The sequence below is a fragment of the Anolis carolinensis genome, chromosome 2 (genome assembly GCF_035594765.1).
Source record: "Anolis carolinensis isolate JA03-04 chromosome 2, rAnoCar3.1.pri, whole genome shotgun sequence".
NCBI lineage: Eukaryota > Metazoa > Chordata > Lepidosauria > Squamata > Dactyloidae > Anolis > Anolis carolinensis.
Window position 1 is genome coordinate 104315763 of NC_085842.1, and position 25658 is coordinate 104341420.

Below are 25658 nucleotides of genomic sequence, written 5' to 3' on the forward strand. Positions count from 1 at the left end.
CTATTTTTTTCATTGAAGCTTGGCTTACTCATGCAGTTGGCAGTGTGGCAGCTTCCTTTAAACACCACTGCTGGTTCATGTTGCAAGCTATTGATGCAGCTGGCCACCCATGTGATTTGCAGTATTGTGGCAACATATATGGGGAGAGTTCACAAACTGATGGCTCGATAACAGAGTAGCCACACCATAGCCATGCAAGGATTTCTGGCACAACACTGACTATATATTTGAACTTATATACGATGACACTGACTGTTTGAACAAAGTTTCTTGTTGGTATATTAAAACAGCAAGCTTCATTATAACAAGTCAGACCATAGATCCATCTAGCTCACTATTGTTCACACTAATTAATGCTCCAAGATTTCAGAAGGAGTACTTTCTTTAGACTTCTCTGCAGATACATGAAAGTAAACACGAGATCTTTTGCATGCATATCATAAGCTCTATCAAATAATTATTCCTTTTTATATAAAACTAGATATGTCATCTCTCTCAATGATTGTGATAACATTTAGGAGAAAGAAGTTAATAATCAACAAATAATCCCATATCATGGGTCAAAACCAGACTCCTGAGACATGAAAGTGCCATGCAGAAATTGTTATATCATATTTATGGCCAATTTGAAAATAAATAAATTTCAGATTCTTAGCAGCAATTTTCTCCATTGCAATTGGATTGATTATCATATTAAAATATTCAAACTAAAACCTGCATTTCCATGATATCTAAGGAGCCGAAACACTTCTAAAATAAAGCAAAGCTTATCTTATGGGGAATACAGTGAGCCCTCCAATTCCATAAATTCCATTATCCAGGGATAATTTTTAAAAATATATATCATAAAAACAAACCTTGATTTTACCATTTTACACAACAGACATCATTTAACAACATCATTGTATACTATGGGTCTTGAGCATCCACTGCTGATGGTATCAAGAGTGAGTCCTGGAACCAACCCCCAGCAGATATCAAAGGCCCACAGCATATTTGAAGAATCGTCCAGCATTCTGGGTCACCAAAACATATTGCAATATGCTAGTGACTCTGCCTTAAAGTTCTCAGAGGACTTTTGTTGTTTTTGCACATTAAGCAAGCGGGGTTTGCCTAAACACAAACATTCTGCATGTTCACCCCTACAAGAACCAGATACTGTCAGATTTTAGAAGCTAAATAAGAGCAGCACTACTTGGATGGGAGATGGCTAACAAATACCAGGTGCTGTAGACTATATTTCATAGAAAGGTCTGACAAAACTATCTCTGAATATTCCTTGCTAAGGAAAACTCAATGAAATTTGTGGGATCACCATAAGTTGACAGCCAAATTGAAGGCACTGACATAAACAAGCATATTGTTCTTAACAGCACCTTGTGAAGTTTTGGCCCTGCTTTTTCAAAGATGCAGTCGTGGTGGGAGATAGGGAGATGGGTAGGTAAGAGACAACTCTTACCCACCCATCCACTCACTCTGCCTCACCTTCTCTTTCTCTATAATGTGTGTTATTATCCCTCAAAATGCTCAGCAGTCTTCAGCAGAATCAGCTATTTTCCACTCCCTGTAAGTCCCTCCCCTTTTGTGGGGATTGCAAAATTGCTGAAAGTAATTGAGTCTCTCTGCATATTAATGAGCTTTAGGAAAGGGCAGAAGGAGCTGTTTTAAAAGAGGAGCAAAGCGTCCGTGCTCAGGCAAAGAGCAGCTGAAACTGACAGACTGCCAGAGCACAGCAACCGGGAGAGCAGATTAGAGGCAGTGACTTCCACATTCATAGCCTGGCTGGCAACACCAAGCCTCACTCTGACCACTGCCTCAGACCTTTTGAAAAAGAGAAAGAAGAGAAAGCATCTCATTCAAGGGAGAGCTGAGTGAACATACTTTTAGGGTCCCTGAGATCTTCGCATCATGAAGCTCTTGACAGTAGTTTTCCTCTTGCTGTTCATTGTAATCTGCTTTAACAGCGTAGAAGGTAAGTTACAGGTTCCTGGCGGACACCCATTTTATTATTCTCTGTCTGTCTTTTCATCTTCACTGCCTATTTATGTAGTTGACTGAAATGTATTTCTGTCCTTGAGAGTTGCATCTAGGCATTTAAAACAGATTTATAAAATGAAAAGTGCAAGGGGAAAAGGGCAACTTCTATATCTCGTCCCACTTAGTATTTTACTTTTTGAGTTTAAGGGAGCATTGTGAGCTAGAATTCCCTGCATTTAGTCTGAACTCTTTTGGATATCTATTAATCCTAACACAGAAATTCAGAATTCCCAAAGTGAATGGATTTAAACTGCAACAGCTAGATTCAGCAGTCTTCCCAAGTTTCAGTTCCATGACTTCAGAGGAGGTTTTGAGTTTATCACAGGTTCAGTTTTGATAAAGATTTGGGAGGTTTTTATTTGTTACCATTCGTAAATGAAAGAGGGCTAAGGAACTTTTTATGCTTCTTTTAAAAAGTGACAAAAGTAAAGAAGTGAAAAACAGCCAAAGGCATCTTTAATTAATCTGATTATATATGTCCTTAACATGGTTTTATTTTTCTTAATTTACCCTTGCCATTAAGTTTGATCACAGCAGGTGTAGTTTTAATAGGAAGGATTGCCACATGACTTCAAGCACTAAAGCTGAAACTCTGAGCATAATTAATTCAATGTTGGTCCTAATAAATCCAGTGGGTCTTACCTCTGAGCAGACACACATGAAAAAGGTGCATACCCAACTGACTTCAGTTAAATTTAAGGTGCCTCTAAGATTGCGGCATTAACATCTTGCTCAGATAGAACAACTTTTTCTACAGATGTTAAAAGTACAGTAGTTCATCAATATGATTAAAAGAGTTGAAGTGGGAGCTATATTAAGTGTTTGTGCAATGCAATGCTTTCCATATATAAATAAGGAAAAACTTTTTTCTTGTAGGATCAAAATGCAAATGCTTACGAAAGGGCCCCAAGATCAGATTCTCTGATATACAGAAACTTGAAGAGAGGCCAAAGTATCCATATTGCAAAGAAAGAATGATCATGTAAGTCCTGCTTTTTATGTGGGTATTGCATTTGCATTCAGGCTTTTTTCCTGTGCAATTTTTTTAAAACAATATTTTACAGTTTGCTAACACATTCAGTAACTATTCTGAAAACATCCCACCTTATAAGAATAATAATGCAATGCTATGCTTGCTTGTTCAAAAATATGTTGCATTGATTTCAGTGAACTTTACTCTCGTATAAATGGAATGCACTCTGAATTGGCTTAATGTGGAAATTGTGAATTAATTCCTGCAATTACAGATAACATTAGAATGCACATACAACTATCAATCAATATCTGTCTGTCGGGCACAATTCCATAAGCTGATCTTATTTACACAGCAGAAAAGTAACCAAATAATCTATTATAGAAAGCTGGAGCACAGTGTAACTCTTTAATCCCATTTTATTTAATGGTATTAAGGCAATTTAATTATGTGCAGGATGTTATTAATGCAATTTCTGTGTTGCAACCCTGAGCCCAGCTCTGTAAGAATAAATCCCATTAATCTCAGTGGGACTTTCTTCTACAGAAATATTGGGCTGTATCTAAGAAACTTTTCTTGATTGGGCTGAGTAACTGATTGTAATAAATCAAAGCACTTATTCTGAACTTCAGCATTACCTCTGCCTCTTTGGGGACATGTTTTAACATGTACCACTTTCAATGAGATCATTCCAATTCACCGTGAGACATGCTAATTAAAAAAAAAAAGATAAAAACTCTACCACACACACACGCATTACCATGTCATTTGTGTAAATGTGCTAAGCAAAGGATGTTAAATAAAAACAATTAGGATTCCAGCTCCAGCGGATGCTGCCTTCGGAACTAGTTACATAACAAGGGTAGCCAACTTGTTCTCTGCTGAGAAAGAGAGTGAATGCTGTGGTTCACCGTCATAGCTGGGTCTTGTTTCTGCAAGCTGATCCTAGAAACACCGCCACTCTGCTTAGGCACTCTCAGCAATAGCAACGCTGCCTGGAATGAGACTGTTCCCTTCCAAATTCTAAATCAAGTGGAGAATGGGAACAAACGAGGAATGGCTCCATGATCTTTATTGCTACATTTGACCATGTTGCCCCTGCATGGCAAAGGTCTATGAAATTGCGGACTGGCTGAAGAATGTTATTCCAAATAACCAGTGGCTTCTTGTGTCTTGGGCATCTTCTACAACCGTGTAACTAGAGCCAAGCTCTGGTTCAGAACAAAGCAACAGATCTGGAAAAGAAACGCGCCGGCTATAGGTCCCATATTCACTCAGGTTATACACAGTACAGAGAGATCCAAAAAGTATCTCTATTCAATAGAGGCTGTGTTCTAGCTTGGCTCTAGTCATTACTATGTGGAATTGATTGGGGAACCATTTGTTTGTCAGCCAAGTGGGATTCTCCAGGAATTCAGGCACCAATAGCTGGTGCATGCTTGGTATAAAACTGAAAAAGATAATTATTGGATGGCATGTTTTTCTCTACTGAATTTTGTCAAGGTCTGTCTCTGCAACATAGCAAGTGCCTGTGGTTTTATAGCTGAACACTGTTAAGAACCACTGAAATGATCAGTTCTCCGTGAATGAATATGAGAGAAACCTGACAGATACTGGACCAGCTCTACAAAAGGATCTTATAGGATCTTAGAGATTCACTGAGAGATCTGAAAAAGTAGACTGGGTGTATCTGAACTATAAAATTAATGAATTTTTAGAATTAATACAATTATTAATTAGAATTTTAGAATTAAAAGAACTAAGGACACCAATTTAACTGATGGCTCAATACTATAGAATCCTGATATTTGTTGTATGGTGAGGCACCAGCACGCTTTAGTAGAGAAGGCTAAAAACCTTGTAAAACTTCAAGCTCCATGATTCTGTTGCAGTGAGCCATGGCAATTAAAGTGGTGTCAAACTGCATTCATTCTACAGTATCAATACACCCTAGAGTCTGTGAAAACTTATGCTACCTACTATGTTCTCTCAGTATTTAAGATGTCTTTGTATGCTGATATTCCAGACTGACTCTGTTTGCCTCAGTTTTCTTGTTTGCCCTGAAGTTTCTGTCAAAAGCAAACACTTTTATACATGTGAGGACTTAAAACAAACACCTCAGGGTATTCACTTAATTTACAATGGTTCTCCTACCATAATGGAAGTAGAATTAGTTGATCACATTGATCATTATTCTCGTATAGAATTGTATGGATAGAGAAGTACCTTTTTTGAAATCTAGGCAATTCTAACCATTAAGATAGCCTGAATTTTCCTATGAGAAGTCCCAAGATCAATGTTGCCGTTAGGAACGTTGTAACTGTTCAATACTATATTTTCCACTTAAACTTATCCGATTCCACATTGTTATCTTTATCCTACTGTGTAAAAGATAGTTTCTAAATCTAGGGCTGCTGGAGTGTATTTATTTGCCTCAGTTCCTGAGCAGATCATTGGTCCTTTTTTGTACCCTTCCACATGCAGGGAGTAGCAGAACAAAAAGCATCACATCTGCCAGTGGCTCCGTAAATCTTCTGGGAAGTGCTGTTTAAAGAAACAAAAGCTCCTTACTAGATATTTTCTGTGGTCTTTCCATTTGTTATCTGCAGTTGGACTACCATGAAGAACAATGTTAACCAACATAAAGTTATCAGTATTTTGATGGGAAGTGTGGGCCTGCTTTTGGCTGATGAGATAGTCACATTAATTAGGATTCTTGTTGTTGTGCCTTCCAGTTATTTCATACTTAGGGCAAATCTAAGTAAAATTTAGCATGGGAGCCGGTAAATGACCTTGGAAGGCCACATCCAGCCTGTGGCCCACAGTTGGGAGATCCATGATTTATAGCAATGGTTATCTATCTTCTGATTTATTTCAGCTTATGATGACCCTATTGTAGGTTTTTCTTGGCAAGACTAATTCAGAGGAGGTTTGACATTGCCTTCCTGTGAGGCTGGGAGGCTCAAGTGTGACTTGCCAAAGGTCACCCAGTAGATTTCCATGGCCAAACAGAGATTAAAATCCTAGTTTCCCAACAATCTAATCCAACATTGAAATTACTAAACCACACTGACTCTTAATTATAGTTATAAGTTTGTCCTAAAATTACATGTTTAAGATTCTGTAAGAGCTGAAAGTTGAATTCAAATTGGGTCAGTTTTAAAAAAACATGAAAGTATATTCTCTGCACAAAAATTGTCCCTGAATCTATCTATACTAATATAACAGTAAGAGCCATCAGATATAAAAATACAACAATACAGCATGCAATCAAGCACATCAATGGGCAGTCATAAAACCAACACACCTAGCAACATAACTGAAAAGCATAGTGATAGCAGCCATACCACTGTTCAATGAAACAAGGGGATCAGTAGTCAGGAAGTGTTTTCTAAACAACCACCATTAAACAATACCCAACAAAAATACAGATTGAATATAAATCTGCATAAACCCAACAATCTATTACACCTTTGTCATGAGTCACTAAGATCTGGTACTCAGGTTATATTTTATCTGTGGATATGGTATGTCACAAAATTAAGTGTTTTATGATTTGCATCACATCATACACTTTGTTTATCATGAAAATATAGCACTATATATATACACACACACACACAACATAGCATTCAGAGTAACAACACAGCAGTTATGATAAGTTGAAATTTCATGAACAACTAGTGCAAAATGGGGAGAAGAAAAATGAATTTCAGAACATCTTTGACTTCATGATCTACTAAGCATTCATCTGGAGACAGAATTATCTTCAGACACCAATAGAAAGAGAAGCTCAGAAGATGAAAGTAGTGTTTCATTGGCATTTTAAAAATGGGCTCCTTAAGACCTGAGTGTGGGATCTGAAGCCAGAAAAAATATTTGCATCACTATTTGGGGACTGGAGGGGAACAATAGGAATTGACGGCTTTCAGGGAAGTAGTGTAGGAAGTTCATGAATTATTTCTGGTGTTTAGTCTCAATTGTGAAGGTGTTATTTGAAGGGCTAAATTCTAGTTCCCAAAATATTTCAGCACTTTTATTTTGTAATAAATGTTAGAGGTGCCATTGGATTGGGGGAAGATGTTCACACAGAGCTTTTCGGCTGCTTTGTACCAGCTCCCAACACTCACTCCATGGCCAAGAAAGCGGGCAACCCTTCCCTTCTTGTTCCCTCCTCTCCTTAACACAAGAATATGAGCCAAAGCTTCTATGGGAGTATCAGGAAATGGATGTTCCAACCGCCCTCCTCGCTCACCAGTGTGCCAGTGACCTCCTTTCCTGACAGGTCCTTACAAATTACCAAGAACCCATAAGGTACAGAGGTAGCCATTTTCGAGTCTGGTTGCATACACAGTTATGTCTCCATTACATCAGTAACCCATCAACTGACAAAGAGTTCAGAAATGTGCATCAGCATAACAAAAGCAGTGTGAAGCTTTCCTGCCCAAGCATGGGCTGCCAAGGACCGAAGTCTGAGCCTCAAAGTTTGCCTGCCTGATGGGAAAACCAAACAGCCCTATGCTCTCACAAATAAGGTGCCAGCAGAAGCTGGATCCTGAAAGGCCGTCAAGAAAACAATCACAAGCTTTTCCAGGATGAGTATGGGAGAGACGTGTGCTCCAAACCTTTAGAAGCTCAGCCAGATTTGGCAGTCGAAGGAAACGCAGAAGCCGTGAGGTACAAATGTAAATGAAATGCTCATTAGGAAACTTTCCACTCTCAGAGAAAAAGCAAGAAAACACACATGATTAAGGCTCTTTCAGTGTGAGATACACATCTCTCCTCCCCAGCTTTCATTACCCACTTTCCAGTAGCTATTAGGCAATCCAAAAAAAGTTGTTATCTTTTAGTGTCCCATCCTCCCTCCCTCCCTCCCCCTCCCCCCTTTCTCTCTCTCTCTCTCTTTATTTTGTTCAGTCTTTCTGTCATGGTCTAATCTCAGCATGGCTACTCAGAAGTAAGCCTCGCTGTGTTCTGCAGGATTTGCTTCCAGGTAACTATATACAGGATTGTAGCCTTAAGGTGAGACTATGGCCCCATCTACACCACCATCTAATGCAATTTGAATCCACATTCCATGGCAGCGTAGATGGAACCTAATTCCGTGGTTGTTCTTGCATATAAATACACATATAGTTACTCTGTAAATGCTTTATGAGATTGCATTTAAGTCTAATTTGAAAAATAAAGTTTGACTTGGTGTGAACAGCTCCAGATACCTCCCGAGTTATTAGCTTTATTACTGAAATGCTGTATGAATTCATGCATGGGATCAATATCCAGTTCCATTCTCTTGCATTCAAAGATATTATAATACAAAACCTTTTGTGAATAAATTCCAAGTCTTAGATAACAATATGCTTTTCATTTAAGCTGGAGCTTTTGTTCGAAAAAGAATCACATTTGGTAACATATGGTAGATTTAACATTTGATGGTAAAAAAAAAATCAGCTATCCTAAAAACTATTTAAATTGATATAACTACAGAATGGAGGGAATTTTATAAAATTGACTCAGAGTGCACCTATTTAAAACCATGTGTCTTGTCATGAAGTGGCCATTGTTCACAGGTAATGTGAATTGCTCTGCCATTAAGATGTTCTACATTCCATCCCAGGTAAGGAATTTTAAGGAGTACAGCTGGAATATAGATATATATGGGGCAGAAAACCTGTTACCAATAAATTCTGAAAAAGTCATCAAGTATAATTATATATCTGTTCAATGTAAGGCCGTGTGAGGATGCTGTACCACAGAAAGGCAAGAAGGCTAAAGCTTGAGGAAAGACTTAGGGTGAGAATGAGCAAGACAGGCAGACAGGAAAGCTGGAAGGAGAACAAGTCCTTACAGGACAAACCGTTAACTCCTGGCACAGATTCAGTCAAGACTGATGGTTTTCCAACTTGGCAAGGGCCAAGTATGACATGGAAACACGCATCACTTTAATAAGTCAAGTGAAGCTAAAGGGCTTTCTGTTAGGACAGAGTGACTCAAGAGTCTGAAAGGACATGACAAGTCCAAAAATCTTTGGCCAGCAGCTCTAGTAACCTGTCTACATGGAGCTCCAGAATCCAGATGTGAGTCTTCTTATTTCTAGCCCTGTCAGTTTCTGGCCTTTTACACACAGCTATCTGAATCCATCAAGAATGAACTGAAAGCATAAAATAGCATACTGGTTAAAAATATCCCCATACCAATCGTCAAACCTGCCTTAATGACCAGCAGCCATAATGATCAAGGGAAGTCTAGTCTGTTGGTGATCAGGGTGCAGGAGAAGGATCATTCCATGCCCCTTCTCCCAATGATCGGTGGTGGGAACAGGAGTGGCAATGGGGCCCTGCTTCTGATTGTTGCACCAAGGATTGCTCTTGGAGGGGCGGGCTGAAATGTCATTCTGCTCTCAGCATAACAGACCTCCATCATTCATTTTGGTTGCTGGCTCTTAAGGCAGGTCTATTGGACATTTGCAGTTGTGGCAGTACATGAGTGCTGAACATTTACCCAGCATGGCAAATAATTTTTCCAACCAAAGAAGACTGTAGCAAGACTATCCTCCCACCTGCAAAGCCTTTGGTCCCACCTACATCTCTTTGATGATGTCTGAGCTAATAACACATAAAAACAATTTGTTCAGCATTTCTGGTACTCCAAACATGACTGCAGCTGCTCAAACACTGTACTATTCATAAACATGTCATGACATCACACACAGCTCAGACAAACCAGTTTATGGGTGGTTAAAACCATAGCAATATAACACAAGGGGAAGGAAACATATCTGAGATCATTTGTACCCAACATCTCTAAAGACCAGGCTATTATGGTGTTTAAAAGTTGCTTAAAAGTAGAACAGCTAGTCTGAACTGACCATTTGTCTTTCATTTCAGAGTCACAATGAAATCAAGGTTCCGAGGTGGACATCAGTACTGCTTGCATCCTAAACTCCCAAGTACAAAAAGATTACTTAAGTGGTACACAATATGGAAAGAGAAAGAGAGGTGCGTATTAATCAGACCCTGCATGGGATAACTGAAATCAAATGTGTGCATTTAGGCAGTGATGATGCATCTTGAATGCTTGACCTGAAATCACAGTGACAGGCATGTTGGTGTTCCTGGCTTTCATTCTGTGAGTTCAATCTAGCTTGAAAGAAATAAGGCTCTGCTACCAAGTCAAACACCAGATTTTTAAAAAGGAAGAAAAAGAAACCTAACATTCCAGGTTACCATGGCCCAGTATATTTCTGCCAAAGGAGGTTCTGTTTAAAAAATTAAGTATGTTTTGGAATCTACAGATCAAACATACTCATGCATTCAACTCAGTTCAAGGTTTTAAATACATGATCTAACAAGTTTAAGACAAATTTGACGAAATGAGGTAAGACAAAATTAATTGCTGAACTGAAATTATGTTTGCCATTCCTCCCAAATTCTTGTTTTCCTTGAATGAAGGTCTTTATGACCTTCCCTGTGAGTGAATATCCTGAGGTTGTTCCCCTGACTTGTATTGTGAATGTACAGCTGCCGATATACATAGCTGAACTGTTAAACTGAACAAGCCAGCAAGGATACCCACTGTTCAAATTATTAACTTTTTCAAATTCTGTTTCCAACCAGAAATTTGCTTGATACTCTCTCTGCCTACTCCACCTCATGGGTTGGGGAAAACAACATGAGATTAAGTCCTACGTATGGTATTCTGAGAGAGCCAGTGTGGGTTGAGCATTGGAATATGGTTCAGGAGACCAGAGTTTGAATCCTCACTTGGCCATGGGAACCTGCTGGGTTAACTTGGACAAGTCATACTCCTTCAGCATCAAAGGAAGGGAAAGGCTAACACCCTCTGGACAAACCTTACCAAGAAAACCTTGTGATAGGTTCCTATAAATTGGAAAGGCCTGAAGGCACACAATAATAATGGTGTTCTGAGCAGCTTGCATGACAGAAGGGAATTTCAAGACTCATACCAAAGCCAAAGCAGGTAGCATACTATTTTCTGTTACCTTAGAAGGCACCAACTTAAATTCTTGAACAGCAGGTGAGCTTGTCCCTGAATTGAAGGTGTTTGCTTAGAGATACATTCCCTAAAGTTCAATGAGATTTACTTCCCAGTGAGCCTTGTTTTTCATTCTTCTCGTCATGTTGACATTCTCTCTCTCTCTCTCTCTCTCTCACACACACACACACACACACACACACACACACACACACACAAGATTTCCTTGTGGCAGCCCTTTAGAAGCTGGAGAGAATGATTTGTACTGCTAAATGTCAACTGTTATGTAACTTCATTTTTCCTTGCTTATTTTTGAAAGGCAACTATTTATAACAAATAAAAAGAAGATTCAGATTAACAGATTAATTAATGCTAAAGATTTGCCTTAGGGTAACAAAAAACCTTAGGCTCTTCAGATTTAAGCCTGCCTAGACAATGTCCAGATGCCATGCATCATACCACCGGCTGTGGTGTCAGTGATAATAGCTGGGGTCTCCAGCTTAACTCTTTAATTTTATTATTTTTCTGGCTTGCCAGATCTATAATGTCACTCTGACTCTGATGGATCATTGTGACTAGCTGAAAACAAAATCCGCAAATACAACAGAAGCTCCATTCGCTGATCTAAAGCTGCTCACATTATTACCTATGTCTGCAGAACACAGATACACCCAGCCCTGTTATTTATCCCAGCATCAGAAGGCACATTTTTACTTTCTCATTTAAGTTCATAGGAGTGCTTAAATATGCCATCTTTTATTTTTAAATACTGGGTGAAAACAATGAAATCCAGTGACCAGAATTCTGTATCAACTTTTGACAAAGTTGGGAGATACTCCAGAGCTTAGTGGAAACTTCAGAGTACCCTGGACTGTGCATCAGTCTAAACAGCTGGATTGCTATCCTGACAGACACAAAAGCATTGCCCTGTCCCCACTTACTAGAAAATCTGGTTCAAAGGGGTCTGGAGTTTCTCCAATGCAGCCCCGGAGTTTCCCCTTTGCTGTCCACCCAGCTGACCAGTCTGAGGGTATATCAGGGCTTCCACATTGCTAACAGCAAGCAGCTCTCTCCCAGGGATTTGTTGGCAATGTCACATTTCCGGCCTCCAATAAGACATAGTCAGAAATCTGACACTTCTAGCTAGCCATTGGGAGAGAGTTTGTTGCTGGCAGTGATGCAGCAGTTGATCAATTGGCAGTGTGAACAGTGGGTCAAGCTGGATTCAAGCTGGATCCACTTGTCTGCACTTCTGAAACTGGGATCACTCTGGAGCTTCCAGGAAGATCCAGGGTAAATCTTTTATTCCACTCATGTAGATTAGCACTTGAATGCAGCAATTTCATTGTGAATCCAGCCATGTGTCATGTGGTTCACTAAAGCAGCTAAACGCCCTAAGTAGTTAAGGGACTGAAAAAGTTGACATTATTTTTTGCCATGTAGGCCTAGCCTTACTTTTGAATAGTGGATATTTTCATTTATATGAGTAGAAACCATTGTTACTGATCAGCATCACCTGATTAATTAATAAAGAGTCTCTCACAATCATTAATGAAAAATTGTCACATTTCTTAAAAATCCCAAATGTCTTAGCATTTTTTTCTGAGTAGACAAAAATGCTCTATAGAAATATAACCTGTAAACCAATATCAGATATATCGATATTCGGAATAGCAAGCTATTTGAGTCAGAAGAGATCAATACTGACTAGGCTGGCTAGAAAAACTTTGAACCTCTGTAAAGAAGCAGAATGACCTAAATGTTTTTATATGGGAGAACATGATGCAATGGCTGTTTATGGGCAATATACTAGTTGAAAGGCTTCAGTCATTCTAACTTATCCTCCTGTAATTCTCTTAATTGTATGGGTTGGATCTGCCCCTGACATATCCAGGTGCTGTATTCAAGAGCTGATCTGGGGGTCAGTTTTGGAAAATAAGTTAGGTTGGTTAAGATACCCAGTCTGTAAGGATTTACCTATGTATGTCCAATAAAGAACAACTCGAATTGTGGTGCTTCATGCTCAACAGAGGAAGCCCAGTGGCGAAGTGCATTAAAGCACTGAGTGGAGACCGAAAGGTCCCAGGTTCAAACCCCGGGAGCGGTGTGAGCGGCCACTGTTAGCTCCAGCTCCTGCCAACCTAGCAGTTTGAAAACATGCCAATGTGAGTAGATCAATAGGTACCTCTCCAGCGGGAAGGTAACGGCGCTCCATGCAGTCATGCTGGCCACATGACCTTGGAGGTGTCTACGGACAACGCCAGCTCTTCGGCTTAGAAATGGAGATGAGCACCAACCCCCAGAGTCAGACATGACTGGACTTAACGTCAGGGGAAACCTTTACCTTTTACTATGCTCAACAGAGAAAACCTATTGCTCCTTTTATGGTGTAGGTAAAGGTAAAGGTTTCCCCTGACGTTAAGTCCAGTCATGTCTGACTCTGGGGGTTGGTGCAGAAGAGCACCTTCAGTCTGCAAGTTCAGCAGCTCAGCGCTTTAACGCTCTTTGCCACCGGGGTGTATCATGCCAATAAGCACCTATGACACTAGTCACTAGTAGTGGCCAGCCATTTTAATGATGCAAACCCAATATTCTGAAATGGGTTTTCAAAGGAGATCAAATATTAGTCATTGGAAACTCCTGCTTGCAGGAACATGACATCTCACTCCTGCATTTTTCTTATGGTACAGCCGTTCCGTTGTCATTTCACCTGCCAGCTTGTGTCTCTGTCTGAGGGCTTGTGTACTGGTGCACAAATCCAAGACAGTGTTAATATTTAACACCCCCCCCCCAAAAAAAAACAAAAAAAAAAACAAAACAAAAACCATTGCACAACTTACTCAGAAGACGTTTGTGGCATAAGAACAAAGTAAATGCTTAGTTATCAGACTAAATAGCCCAAATATTGCTCATAGGAGCACCCTTGCTTTTCTGCAGCTTGGATGAATAGAAGCTTATGTAAATAGCCCTTTGCCTTTAGCATCAGGGCTCATTGAACTTCTGCACACCTGCCCTGGGGTGGAACAGCAGAAGCAGATGAACTCTGAAGAACAAAGAGCCAGCTCGCATGCAAGCCTCTCTGGTAATACAGGCTTAAGGGACTGACAAAGCACTAAACAGGCAGTTCATGGCATCCAGTCCTGCTACCATAGAGGTCAGCAGGGATCTTGCCAGGAGAGGCTGGACTGAGTCTATTGGTTAGTTCTTAAATTAGGTGTTAAAGGTTTTTAAAGATCAATGCTATGGAAGTCCCTCTTTCCTTTCCCAGAAAGAATGCTGAACCTAATTATCATTCTGCTGTTGTAGTTTATTCAGATAAATGGTGGTGGTTGTTTTTTTGCATTTTCAAGTCATTTCTGGAGACCCTAAGTTAAGTTTTTCATGGTTTTTTGTGGCAAGATTTGTTCAGAGGGGGTTTGCCAAGATCATCCTGTGAGTTTCCATGGCTATAGTTGAGAATTTCAACCCTGGTCTGCATAGTCCTTTGGCATTATCACACTAATGCATTAATCCATTTAAAAGGCAAAGGTTTTCCCATGACATGAAGGCTAGTCGTGTCTGACTCTGGGGGTTGGTGCTCATCTCCATTTCTAAGCCAAAGAGCCAGTGTTGTCCGTAGACACCTCCAAGGTCATGTGGCTGGCATGACTGCATGGAGTGCCATTACCTTCCTGCTGGAGCAGTACCTATTGATCTACTCACATTTGCATGTTTTCAAAGTGCTAAGTTGGCAGAAGCTGGGCCTAACAGCGGAAGCTCACCCCGCTCTCTGAATTTGAACCGCCAACCTTTTGGTCTGCAAATTCAGCAGCTCAGCGGTTTAATCTGCGGCACCACCAGGGGCCCCATTATTCCATTACAGTCACATTATCATTGATAGCGGATACATATTACATTGAGCACCTCTGATATCATGTTTCTCTTCATTACTGCAGTTGCACCAATTTGCCATTTAGTGGTCCCACAGTAATACCTCCACAAATCCTTGAAATCTTCTTGAACTAATGCAGTCCTATTATATTTCAGTCCGATCATTATCATCATCACCACCATTATTATCACAATTGTGGAAATCTTGTATTTAAACACACAATAAATATAAAATGAAAGGAGAACAGCCAGCTTGGAAAAAACAAGGAGGAAGGGAGAGGGGGAGAATCCTTTCCCTGATACCACTTTACTGCCAGTACGCAAACATAGAAGCAGAAGGGACCCATTACACCAATATAAGTGAGGGGATTTTTTTCAGGATTGGGAGCTCCTGATGTAAGAATCACAGGGGCAGAATGCACACAGTGATGTGTGATAGGGGCTGTCACTAAAGATGATTATCCAGCTGCAGTGCCAATCTGCCTGCTTTGTGTGATAAAGTCCTTAGTCAAATACTCAAATCACTAGAGCACTTCTGGCTCTCATTTACATGAATGTAGTATCTCAAATTTTGCAAGCCATGTATGAAATACAGATAGTTCATATTTAAAACCACAATTCTATGCATATTTGCCTAGGACTATGTTTCAAGAGAACAAGAACTTGGAAATAACATTTTATCAAAAGTAGCTTTTTCTAGTCACTTGTCAAAGTTTTCAAAGGCATGTTTAGAGACATGTCACAGAAACTTTTCTATTGTAATGTTGCTTTTGTTTCAGTCTGAAGTTTCTTTTGTTTTTAAAAGTATCAAAAAGCCACTGAGAATAATAATAATATTAATAATAATAATAATAACAACAACTTTATTCTTGTATCCCTCCTCCATCTCCCCCGAAGGGACTTGGGGCGGCTTATACAGGGACTAGCCCAAAAACAACAACATAGCATTACATACAACTGTAATTAAAACAGTAATTTAAAACAATATAACAAAGGTATAAACAACATAACAGATACTTTAAAAGCCTGAGTGTCGATTGCTACATACAGCAGAAATGAAGATTAATGCAAATATGTTTTTGGAGTGAGTAATAACATATCATTTTCTTAAAAAACACACTGTGTAATGGCAACAATTTATTTCTTAAAAGTAACTTTCCATGCTCATCATCTATATATATAAAAGGCTTTTGGCATCACGGCGACTCACAAAACAACAAAACCCAACACCCCCCAAACTCTAAAATTGGCAACACAATCCATCATCCCTGCCTCCAGTAAGATACAACACAATCACACAAAAAACACAATCACAACATCAAAAAAAGGCCAGAACCCACAACAGGCAATGTGCCATGCTTTCTATATTTTGTAATATATATATAAAATACAACATAATAAATACAGCCAGACATTGGAGCTGCAAGGATATTCAGTGCAATTCAACCACACCAATAAAAGATTAACATTCGTAAAAGGTGACCAGGCTTTGAAACAGTGATACTACTCTGAAGCTGACCAACCAAAGATTTCCCCTAGGTAGCAAGCACCCAGGCTTTGAACCACCGAGACTATTCATTACCATTCTACCACCCCAAAAAAACATTCCCCTAAAAGGCAACTACCTAACCTTCCAAGCCGCAAGCCTATTCCTTTCTATTCCACCTCACCAAACAAGGATTCACATAAGAAAATGACCAGGCTTTCAGGCTACAAAGCTATTCACTGTTATTCCACCTACCTAACAAAGAATTCCCATACGCCACAGCAACGCGTGGCCGGGCACAGCTAGTATTATATATACGTAGAGTAATCATGCCTAAGGCTGCTCAGTAAACAGGGAAACCAAATAAACTGTTTCAAGGTTTTTGCAGAGGGCAGAAATGTGTCTGGATTTGTACATTCTGAATATCACTGTAAACTAGAAACGTAAGGAGGATAGAAATCCAGAGCTCTTGTATTTTGTCTGGCCCAGCACAACTCTTGATATATTCTTAAAGAGATATATGCATGATGACAGTAAGGAGCCACATTGCTGAATGTATTAGTGTAGGGATTCTGGGAATTATGATCAGGAATTATAATTATTTCAGGGAGCCCTCAGTGGTGCAGTGGATTAAACCGCTGAGCTACTGAACTTGGTGACCGAAAAGTTGGCAGTTCAAATCCAGGGAGCGGATTGAGCTCCCGCTGTTAGCCCCAGCTTCTTCCAACCTAGCAGTTTGAAAACATGCAAATGTGAGTAGATCAATAGTTACCGCTCAGGCAGGAAGGTAACAGTGCTCCATGCATACGTGACAGCCACATGACCTTGGAGGTGTCTACAGACAACGCTGGCTCTTCGACTTAGACATGGAGATGAGCACCAACCCCCAGAGTCGGACATGACTAGGCTTAATGTCAGGGGAAAAACCTTTACCTAACCTAATCATTTCAGAGAGAAACATCAGGAATGCATCACCAAGCATCATCAAGATGTTGAAAAAAGGGCACAGCCAAGCAACAGAAGGTTCAATGTTATTGATAGAGGAAGAACACATAAATTAGGAGAGGTTGCAACAGGTTTTTATTGCTTGAGCTTACGAAGAAGGGAAGATCCTACCCCAAAATTCATTGAGCGCAAACTACTCTTGCAATTTAAACTCATGGGTGCAGCAATTGCAGTAAGGCAATTTTTTTTTCATGTCAGGAGCGACTTGAGAAACTGCAAGTTGCTTCTGGTGTGAGAGAATTAGCCGTCTGCAAGGACATTGCCCAGGGGGTGTCTGGGTGTGTTTTTTTTATGTTTTACCATGCTTGTGGGAGGCTTCTCTCATGTTCCCACATGGAGTTGGAGCTGACAGAGGGAGCCCATCCATGCTCTCCCCGGGTTGGATTCGAAAAGGCAATCTTCAAGTCAGCAACGCAACCTTCAAGTCAGTAGCTGAAGAACTGGAACAAGAGAGGTTTAATTGTGACTGTTCCTAGTGTATGAGAGTAATTTCTCCAGACCCTAATGTATATTGGCATCGGACAGCTAATTCCCTTCACTTTGCTTGTCTTGACTTGCTGACCCAAGAAAAGAATCCAGAATCTGGAATTCAATTGCTGATCTGAGGAAGCTGCTGGATTGGTCTTATTTACTTCTTCGGTCCTCGTGGAGCTGTTGAGGTTATTTGTTTTTTAAATCAGCCCTGTCTGGAAAGTTCATTCTATTTGTTTCCCTTTTAATTTTTGCAGAGTTTATGAAGAGTAAGCAAGCACTTACTGGAAGAAACAGGATGATTTGGTGAACATGAGAAAGAGGCAGAAACTGGAGGAGATGACTTCTCACAAGACGCGACTCAAAACCTATATTGTTATAAAGCACTTTTTACCAAGGACCACTTTTTACACTTTATAGCTGTAAAAAAAAAATACCAGCCAGATTTCATACGTGTCTTTTACATGTTAGATTTCATACATACCTTCTTTGTAGTGAGAAATATCTTGAGACATAATCTTCATTTACAAGTTATCATTTTTAAAAAAGATCATCGGTTAGTTCATATATCACTATGACTGGAAATTGGGCTTTATAAGCTCATTCAGTGAACCATAATTTGTAAAAAAAAAAAATGTTCTAAAATAGTGCTTCCTCTTGGGAAACTTTCTATGCTATTGTAAAGATTTCTAGTAGCTGAATGTGTCCTTTGCAATAGAAGAGAGGCATGTAAGGTGCAGTTTTTTATATAGGATGATACACACTACGGCACAATTTCAAAAATAAGGTTTTCCAGTGGTTACAAGATAGATATAAGCTGTTTACTTTTAAATCCCTGCTCAGTGTGTGATATACAATAGGATAGCGTTTTCCTCTTCTTTTCTTTTATTTCTTTTTTCCTCTTTCTTTTGTATGTGTGTGTGTTTGTTTGTAAGGAAAAACATTTCTAAAGTGGTTTAATACAAAGAAACCCGCCCCCCTTCTGAGGTTCTTCTTAAAAGTTTGCACCTTCAGTGTCGGGATGTTTTAAGCTTTGGGAATATCATGTATGGTTCTTTAGATATTTAGTTTGAGCCTATTAAAATGTACCTTTTTACTGGTGGAAAAATCTCTGATGGGAAATGGATATATTTGTTTTATTCACATTTCTTCTTCCCTTTGAATGTAATACTTTCAACGGTAAGTAGTGCATTCCTCTTTTTAAAATATAAATAACAAAAACTACCTTTGCAATTGTAAATATACTACAGGAGATTTCCCTATATTCTCTTTCCACATAAAGTATTGTACGGCTAAATTATCATATGCTATTTAAATGTTTGGAATATTTAGGAAGTTGCATGCAGATTTCTTATTTCTTTCTATGACAAATGGAAAAAATAAAGAATAAAATACATTTAAAAGGACTTAAGTGGGTTTTCACTTAATCAAAAAGCCTGGAGCCCTATCAGTATGAATTTATGAAGTATGCTTGCAGTAATTCTCCAACTGAGTACCCTGTATTCATGTTGAAATAAGTAATAAACTAGGTTGCTGTGAGTTTTCTGGGCTGTATGGCCATATTCCAAAAGCATTCTCTCCTAATGTTTCACCCACATCTATGGCAGGCATCCTCAGAGGTTGTGAGGTCTCTTGGAAACTTGGCAAGGGAGGTTTATATATCTGTGGAAGGTCCAGGGTGGGAGAAAGAACTCTTGTCTGCTGGAGGAGCGTGTGTAAGAACCTACTCCAAAGGGAGAAGGCAGTATCTCTCCTGTATCTATATACATACTAAAAGCTTGGTGGGGTAATGGGATGGATCACAATATATGTAAGTGAGGCTCATTTTCTCCCTCTCTCTCACTCACACAAACAAATATTCCACCTATTATTTAACTTTGTCCTTTAGCAAATGCATTCCAATATGCTTTCCTTCCTTTTCCTGGTTCTTTGCTTCACTTTCTCATCCATTTTGCACCTTATTTCCCAATATTGCAGGAAAGATGGAAACATCTGTGCTGCATGCTCAGATAATCCAATTTTCCATATTTCCTAATTCTTTGATTTCTATAGGATACCATTCTCACCCAGAGAGACAGAGACACCAACACACTCACACTAACACACACACATGCTTGAATCTACTTTACCTGTAATTCCACTTTCCATATTTCCTAATAAACTCCTCTCTGCTTTCTATAGGATATCATTCCCACCCAGAGAGACCAACACATTCATGCACACGTACACACATCTACATGCATGTTTCAATCTCCTGTACCTATGGCTGAGTTTGTGTCACAGTCCTTCAAATGTGAAGCTTAAAGTGGATTCTTTTTGCCCCACAATCATAACCTTTTGCTGCTGGTCCTCTTCTGATCTATCACTCTTTCATCTTCCTGAGAAATTGATGGGAAAGCAGCATTAAGCCCCAAATAATGCCATTGTGACGACTCTAAGCTGCAAGAGCACTGGGAACCAGACACGGAGGCCAATAAACAATCTAATATCTTCATTAAAGAAATAAAAGAATCAAACAAAAATAAGCAGAGTATATAGTCCAGCAATAGTCCTTTTAGGAGAGGTCAAATATAGTCCAGTAATATGAAGTTAGATGTCCAGTATTAGAGTTCAAAGTTTTAAATCCAATAACCGAAACACACTCAAACTTCCAAGCAGTTTGAGTGGGGAAATGAGCAAGGTCTTTCAAGAGTCCCAGGTTCAATGTCCGAGGCTAGGATAACAAGGCAAGGCAAAGTTGGTCGTGGTGGAACTGAATCGCAGTCCAGACTTGGCAGGGAGACGAGACGCAACACCCGGTCTACTCGAGAGTAGCGCGCCGCAGGAACTAGAGACGGTGTTGGTTTCCCAACGGACACGTTAACACCGCGATGGCCAGCCTGCGCGCAGAACTTTTAAGGGACTTCGAATCTCCCCTCAAACCAGGTGCCTGAACACTTTTTCCCAAGGGAAATGGACTGAAGACAACAACTTGCCAGATGCAAACCTCCCTGGAAACTCTCAAGGGAATCGGTCTAATTGGCGTCTTCTCTCTCCGCTAATCGTGCACTTTTTCTCCTATTCTCCTTCTCCGAGTGGAATGTTTTCAGAAACAATCTCCTATCAAAAGGAGCACTCTCCGGGGAACCAGGCTCTGTTTCAAGGGCTTTTGTAATTAACTTTGGACTAAAACTGTCAACAGGGGACATCTGGAAGGGAGCAGAATCTTGCTGAGTTGGCACAAACCCCATATCTTCTTCAGTCTGATCCATAATGGCTGCAGGGTCATGACTCGAGGGTCCCTGAGACATCACAGCCATGCACATTGCAGCAATATAATAATAATAATAATAATAATAATAATAATAATAATAATAATAATAAAAATAATACTTTATTTATACCCCGCCACCATCTCCCCGTGGGGACTCGGGGCGGCCTACATGGGGCAGAGGCCCAAACAACACAAGAATAAAAAATAAGCAACATAATACAATCACAATATAAAACAGATAAAACAATACAATCTAGAGCAGTGGTTCTCAACTTATGGGTTCCCAAATGTTTTGGCCTTCAACTTTCAGAAATAGTAACAACCTAACAGCTGGTAAACTAGCTGGGATTTCTGGGAGTTGTAGGCCAAAACACCTGGGGACCCACAAGTTGAGAACCACTGATCTAGAGCCTAATGGAAACATGTGCCATTTGAAGTCCTCACCACTCTTACCAATAATTGTGGGCCTGGGGAGAGGAATCAGGATCCCTAGAAAATGTCAGGAAGGCCACTGGAGCCCCTTCCACACAGTTGTATAAAATCCACATTGAATTGGATTATATGGCAGTGTGGATTCAGATAACTCAGTTCAAACCAGATATTGTGGATTAACAGCCTTGATATTCTGGGTTATATGGCTGTGTGAAAGGGCCCTAGGTTTTTACATGTCCTTGATGAAAAACATAACTGGGAATTCAACAACTTGAAAACAGATGTTGAGTGAACAGTTATCTGTTTTGAAGACCTCAAGCATGTTCTAAATCATATTGGAGGAGTTCTACTATCATTAATAACAGGAAAAAACCTGTCTATATTTAAACATATTACATTAGTCTCATAATGATAGTGAGATAAACACTCTCTATTTCTTCTGATAAGATTTAGATGTAGTTGCTGGATTGTGGCTCCTGATTCTAGCCAAATGTCATGCTACTGCCTTAGCTTCCCTTGGAAGCTTGAGATTGCATTTCTTTAAGAGAAAACCAGATTCCATTGGTAAAATTAAAATCAAGGGATTGCTCAGTCAAAAATTAAGTACAACATTATATAGGGATGCCAATACAGATCCTTTAAAGGTAATTTGAGCCAGTGAACCAAACTGGAACTGCAAGGGAATGGCGCACTGGAGCTGATTTCATAGTGCATTGCAATTTAATATATCTGACTGGCACATGTTTGGTTTAACAACCTCTTTAGCAGTAGAAGAAAGTGCCTAGAAAATATTAGATGGAGTCAATGGATATGAATTTAGGCTAAGAGGTATAAAGGAAGACATATATAGTCTTATAGTCATATTTGCATACACATTGTTCCATGTATGACGACAGGAAGAGGAGGAATTAGTGGTGATGGTGATTTTAAAAATCTGGATTTCTGTTTGGCTGTTGTTGTTGTTGTTGTTGTTGTTGTTGTTCACTGCCATCAAGGACTTTATTACATGAAGCCATTATCCCATATTAATCATATGAAAGCAGATACATACCAGCATACAAGCTCAGATTGTACAAAGTAGGTCATGGGAATGTTGCAGGATTGGCAGCTATTCAGGGGTTTCCCCCCTCAATAGCTGGGGATGGATTCTTCATCGGGTTGAAGGAGAACGTCTGCAATGGTGATGATTCTGCTGCAAAACTGGTTTGCCTCCCTCATGTGATAAAGTCTGAAATCGGCTTTGACATATGCTAACACTATGAATGTGAGTCCTCCAAGTCACCTTGTCTTCAACTTTCCTGCAGACTCCAGACAGCTTTACCTTCTTTTTCAAATGCCTACTACCTTGTTAAGCATAATTGACTAGTGACAATAGATAACAACAAAATATACACAAACACTATTCAAGCACTTTCAAAATAAATGCTTAATTAATGGGGAGCCAAGAAGTAAACAAGCCAGTCTGCACAATCACATCCTTCAGCATTCAAAATCAAATGGAAAGCCTCCACTCAGACAGGAAACCAGAAAAAGAACAGTGTAATCAAAAGAAATCATAGTCATTTTTACTTACAATGTTACTACGGATTACTACTGTTACCCCCGTCACCCTTTGCTTATCTCAAACTAGCCGTTTTCTGCCTTTCACTTGTTGGCTTTGTCACCACAGTCACTCAATTCACAGGAAAAATTGAGAAGCAGACTAAAACTTTAAGAAGTTAAAATGCCATTATTGAGGTTCAGGAGATAAGAAGACAAAAGTAACTTCAGATACTACAGAAATGAATCTTAAATAAAAATATGTTGGAACTTTTGGATTTGTCCTAAATCTAACCTGTTTCTAGGTATATAATTTTATATTATATCAGAAGTGGAAGGATATTAACTGATTATTTTCCAATCTCCCACCATCAAGAGGGTAACCCTTCTGACCAATAAGGGACCAGAGATCACTCACCTTGCAAGCTGGTTCCCTTCTATACAAAGTTCAAGAAGACTGGAGGATTGTTCATGGCACAAAATCTGGATGTATGCTGGTGTTTCAATATAGTTTCCCTCTTTCAGTCCTCCTTTCATTAATTCTCTTAATATTATTTTATCCTCTCTCCCCTTCCCCCACACCTTTCATTTTATCATTACATATCATCTGGGCTGCATTCATTTTGCAATTATGCTATATCAGGTTGCATTTTAATAAGAGTGCCAGAGTAACAGCTGTGCTAAAAGTACACTACAGGATTTTAAAAAGAAGAACAACAAACATTTCCTAGCCTTTTGTCAAGTTTAAGTACTATGTGGAATTAGTAATGGGATGCAGAACCTGTCAGCACTTACATGTCACTTGTTCTTATATGTTCTAGGGCAGGAGTGACCAACATTTTATTAACAACTGTCTAGTGAAGTTTCACTCTTACTCTCCAGATGTGCACCATGCCTCAGCTTACTAGGAAGCCACTGGGACCATGTTGTGAGGTTCGTACTAACACTAAGAATTCATTAAGCAGGGCTAAATTACCATCTTATTGTAGTTACGGGCTTCCCATGGTCCATGGGTGTGAAACCAAAACTCCTAGCAATAACCTCCAAAAGTGATATTTTCTTCTTCTCTTTAAAAACCAAATGAACAAAACTGGCAACAAACAGAAAATTTCCCAGCCTCCTCCAAAAGTAATGTGCCTATGTGGATACATACAAGTAGCTGTCTCAGGGCTTTATTACACAAACTATTATTCCGCGATCATTGTGTTATCATTGACAATAGATACATAATGTGTTGAGCAATTGCCATATCACACTTTTCTTCATTAGTGCAATCAAGCTGATTTGCCACTCCATGGCTCTATGATGGTCCTTCACCACAGCCTTGTAATCCCACCTTCCCAAACTCCTGTTTGGGAATACTGAGGGGGATGGGGGAGAGAAGAAGACTTCTACCTCCTGATCTCACTTTAGTGCCAGCTCATCAGCACAGAAGTAGAAGGAGCCCATTGCACTAAGGTAAATAGTGGAAATGTTATGGGATTAGGAACTATTACCAGGATGGGAGAACCCTGGGAGGGGGTGGCAGAATGGCAGAGGGATGCACATGGTTTACGACTGCAATGCCAGTTTACTTTTCTTGTGCAATAAAATCAGTTCCTAATTTTGCACTTGTGTATGCTAAGTGTGGCTCAGAAAGATTCCCTCAGTTGTTCTGGGTTAAAGTAATTCATATTATACAGAGGTCAAAGCCATAGCACTGATGCCTATAGCACAGAAAAGTAAAGTTTTGATACTTGGACATGCAGAATCTACTGCCAATTTGGCCAGTAATGAAGCTGGCTCAGAGATTCTGAGATATGAAATCCAGGGATGGGCAAAACACAGCCTATGAGTTTGGATAGGAGATGTGGAAAGCAGGGATGGGATGGCATGCAGGGCTTTTCCACCACATTCCCACATATGTTTTAGGCTCAGGAAACGCTTTAAAAAACAGGAAATAAGAAGGAAGTGGGGAGCCAGAGTTGTGTATTGGTTTGAGCATTGGACTACAACTGTAGAACATGGTTCTAATCCCTGCTCAGCCATGAAGACCACTGAGAAAAAGAAACACTTTCTCTCTGCTTTAAAAGACGACAATGACAAGTATCTTCTGAACAAATCTAGCCAAGAAAATCCTGATATCACGATAGGCTGGAAACAACTTGAAAGTGACTTTTAGGCTCAAGGACTGCCCTAAAACAGGATATTAAAATGAATCCAGACCCTCTAGGTCAGGGGTCCTCAAACATTTTAAACTGAGGGCCAGTTCACAGTCCCTCAGACTGTTGGGAGGCTGGACTATAGTTTTGAAAAAAAAATGAACAAATTCCTATGCACACTGCACATACCTTATTTGTAGTGCAAAAAAGCCCTAAAAGATAAAGGCAATACATTTAAAATGAAGAGCAATTTTAACCAACATAAAGTTGCCAGACTTTCAGTGGGAAGCGCGGGCTGCTTTTGGCTGTTGTTATTGTGTTCCTTCAAGTCGGCTCAGACTTAGAGCAACCCTAAGTCTCAAATTTAGGCCAGGGCCGACTAAATGACCTTGGAGAGCTCCATTTGGCCTACAGACCTTAGTTTGGGAACCCCTGCTTTAGGGTATTTTGGGGCAA

General features: G+C 39.7%; 1 protein-coding gene across 1 annotated transcript; it reads left to right on the forward strand.

Annotated features, from left to right (window-relative positions):
- Nucleotides 1-1641: 1641 nt before the first annotated feature.
- cxcl14 (C-X-C motif chemokine ligand 14) lies at nt 1642-19243 on the forward strand. Its single transcript, XM_003223937.4, has 4 exons — nt 1642-1972; nt 2914-3019; nt 9898-10008; nt 18095-19243. The coding sequence occupies exons 1-4, from the start codon at nt 1909-1911 to the stop codon at nt 18108-18110; spliced, it is 297 nt and encodes a 98-aa protein (XP_003223985.1). The 5' UTR covers nt 1642-1908; the 3' UTR covers nt 18111-19243.
- The last annotated feature ends 6415 nt before the right edge of the window (nt 19244-25658 follow it).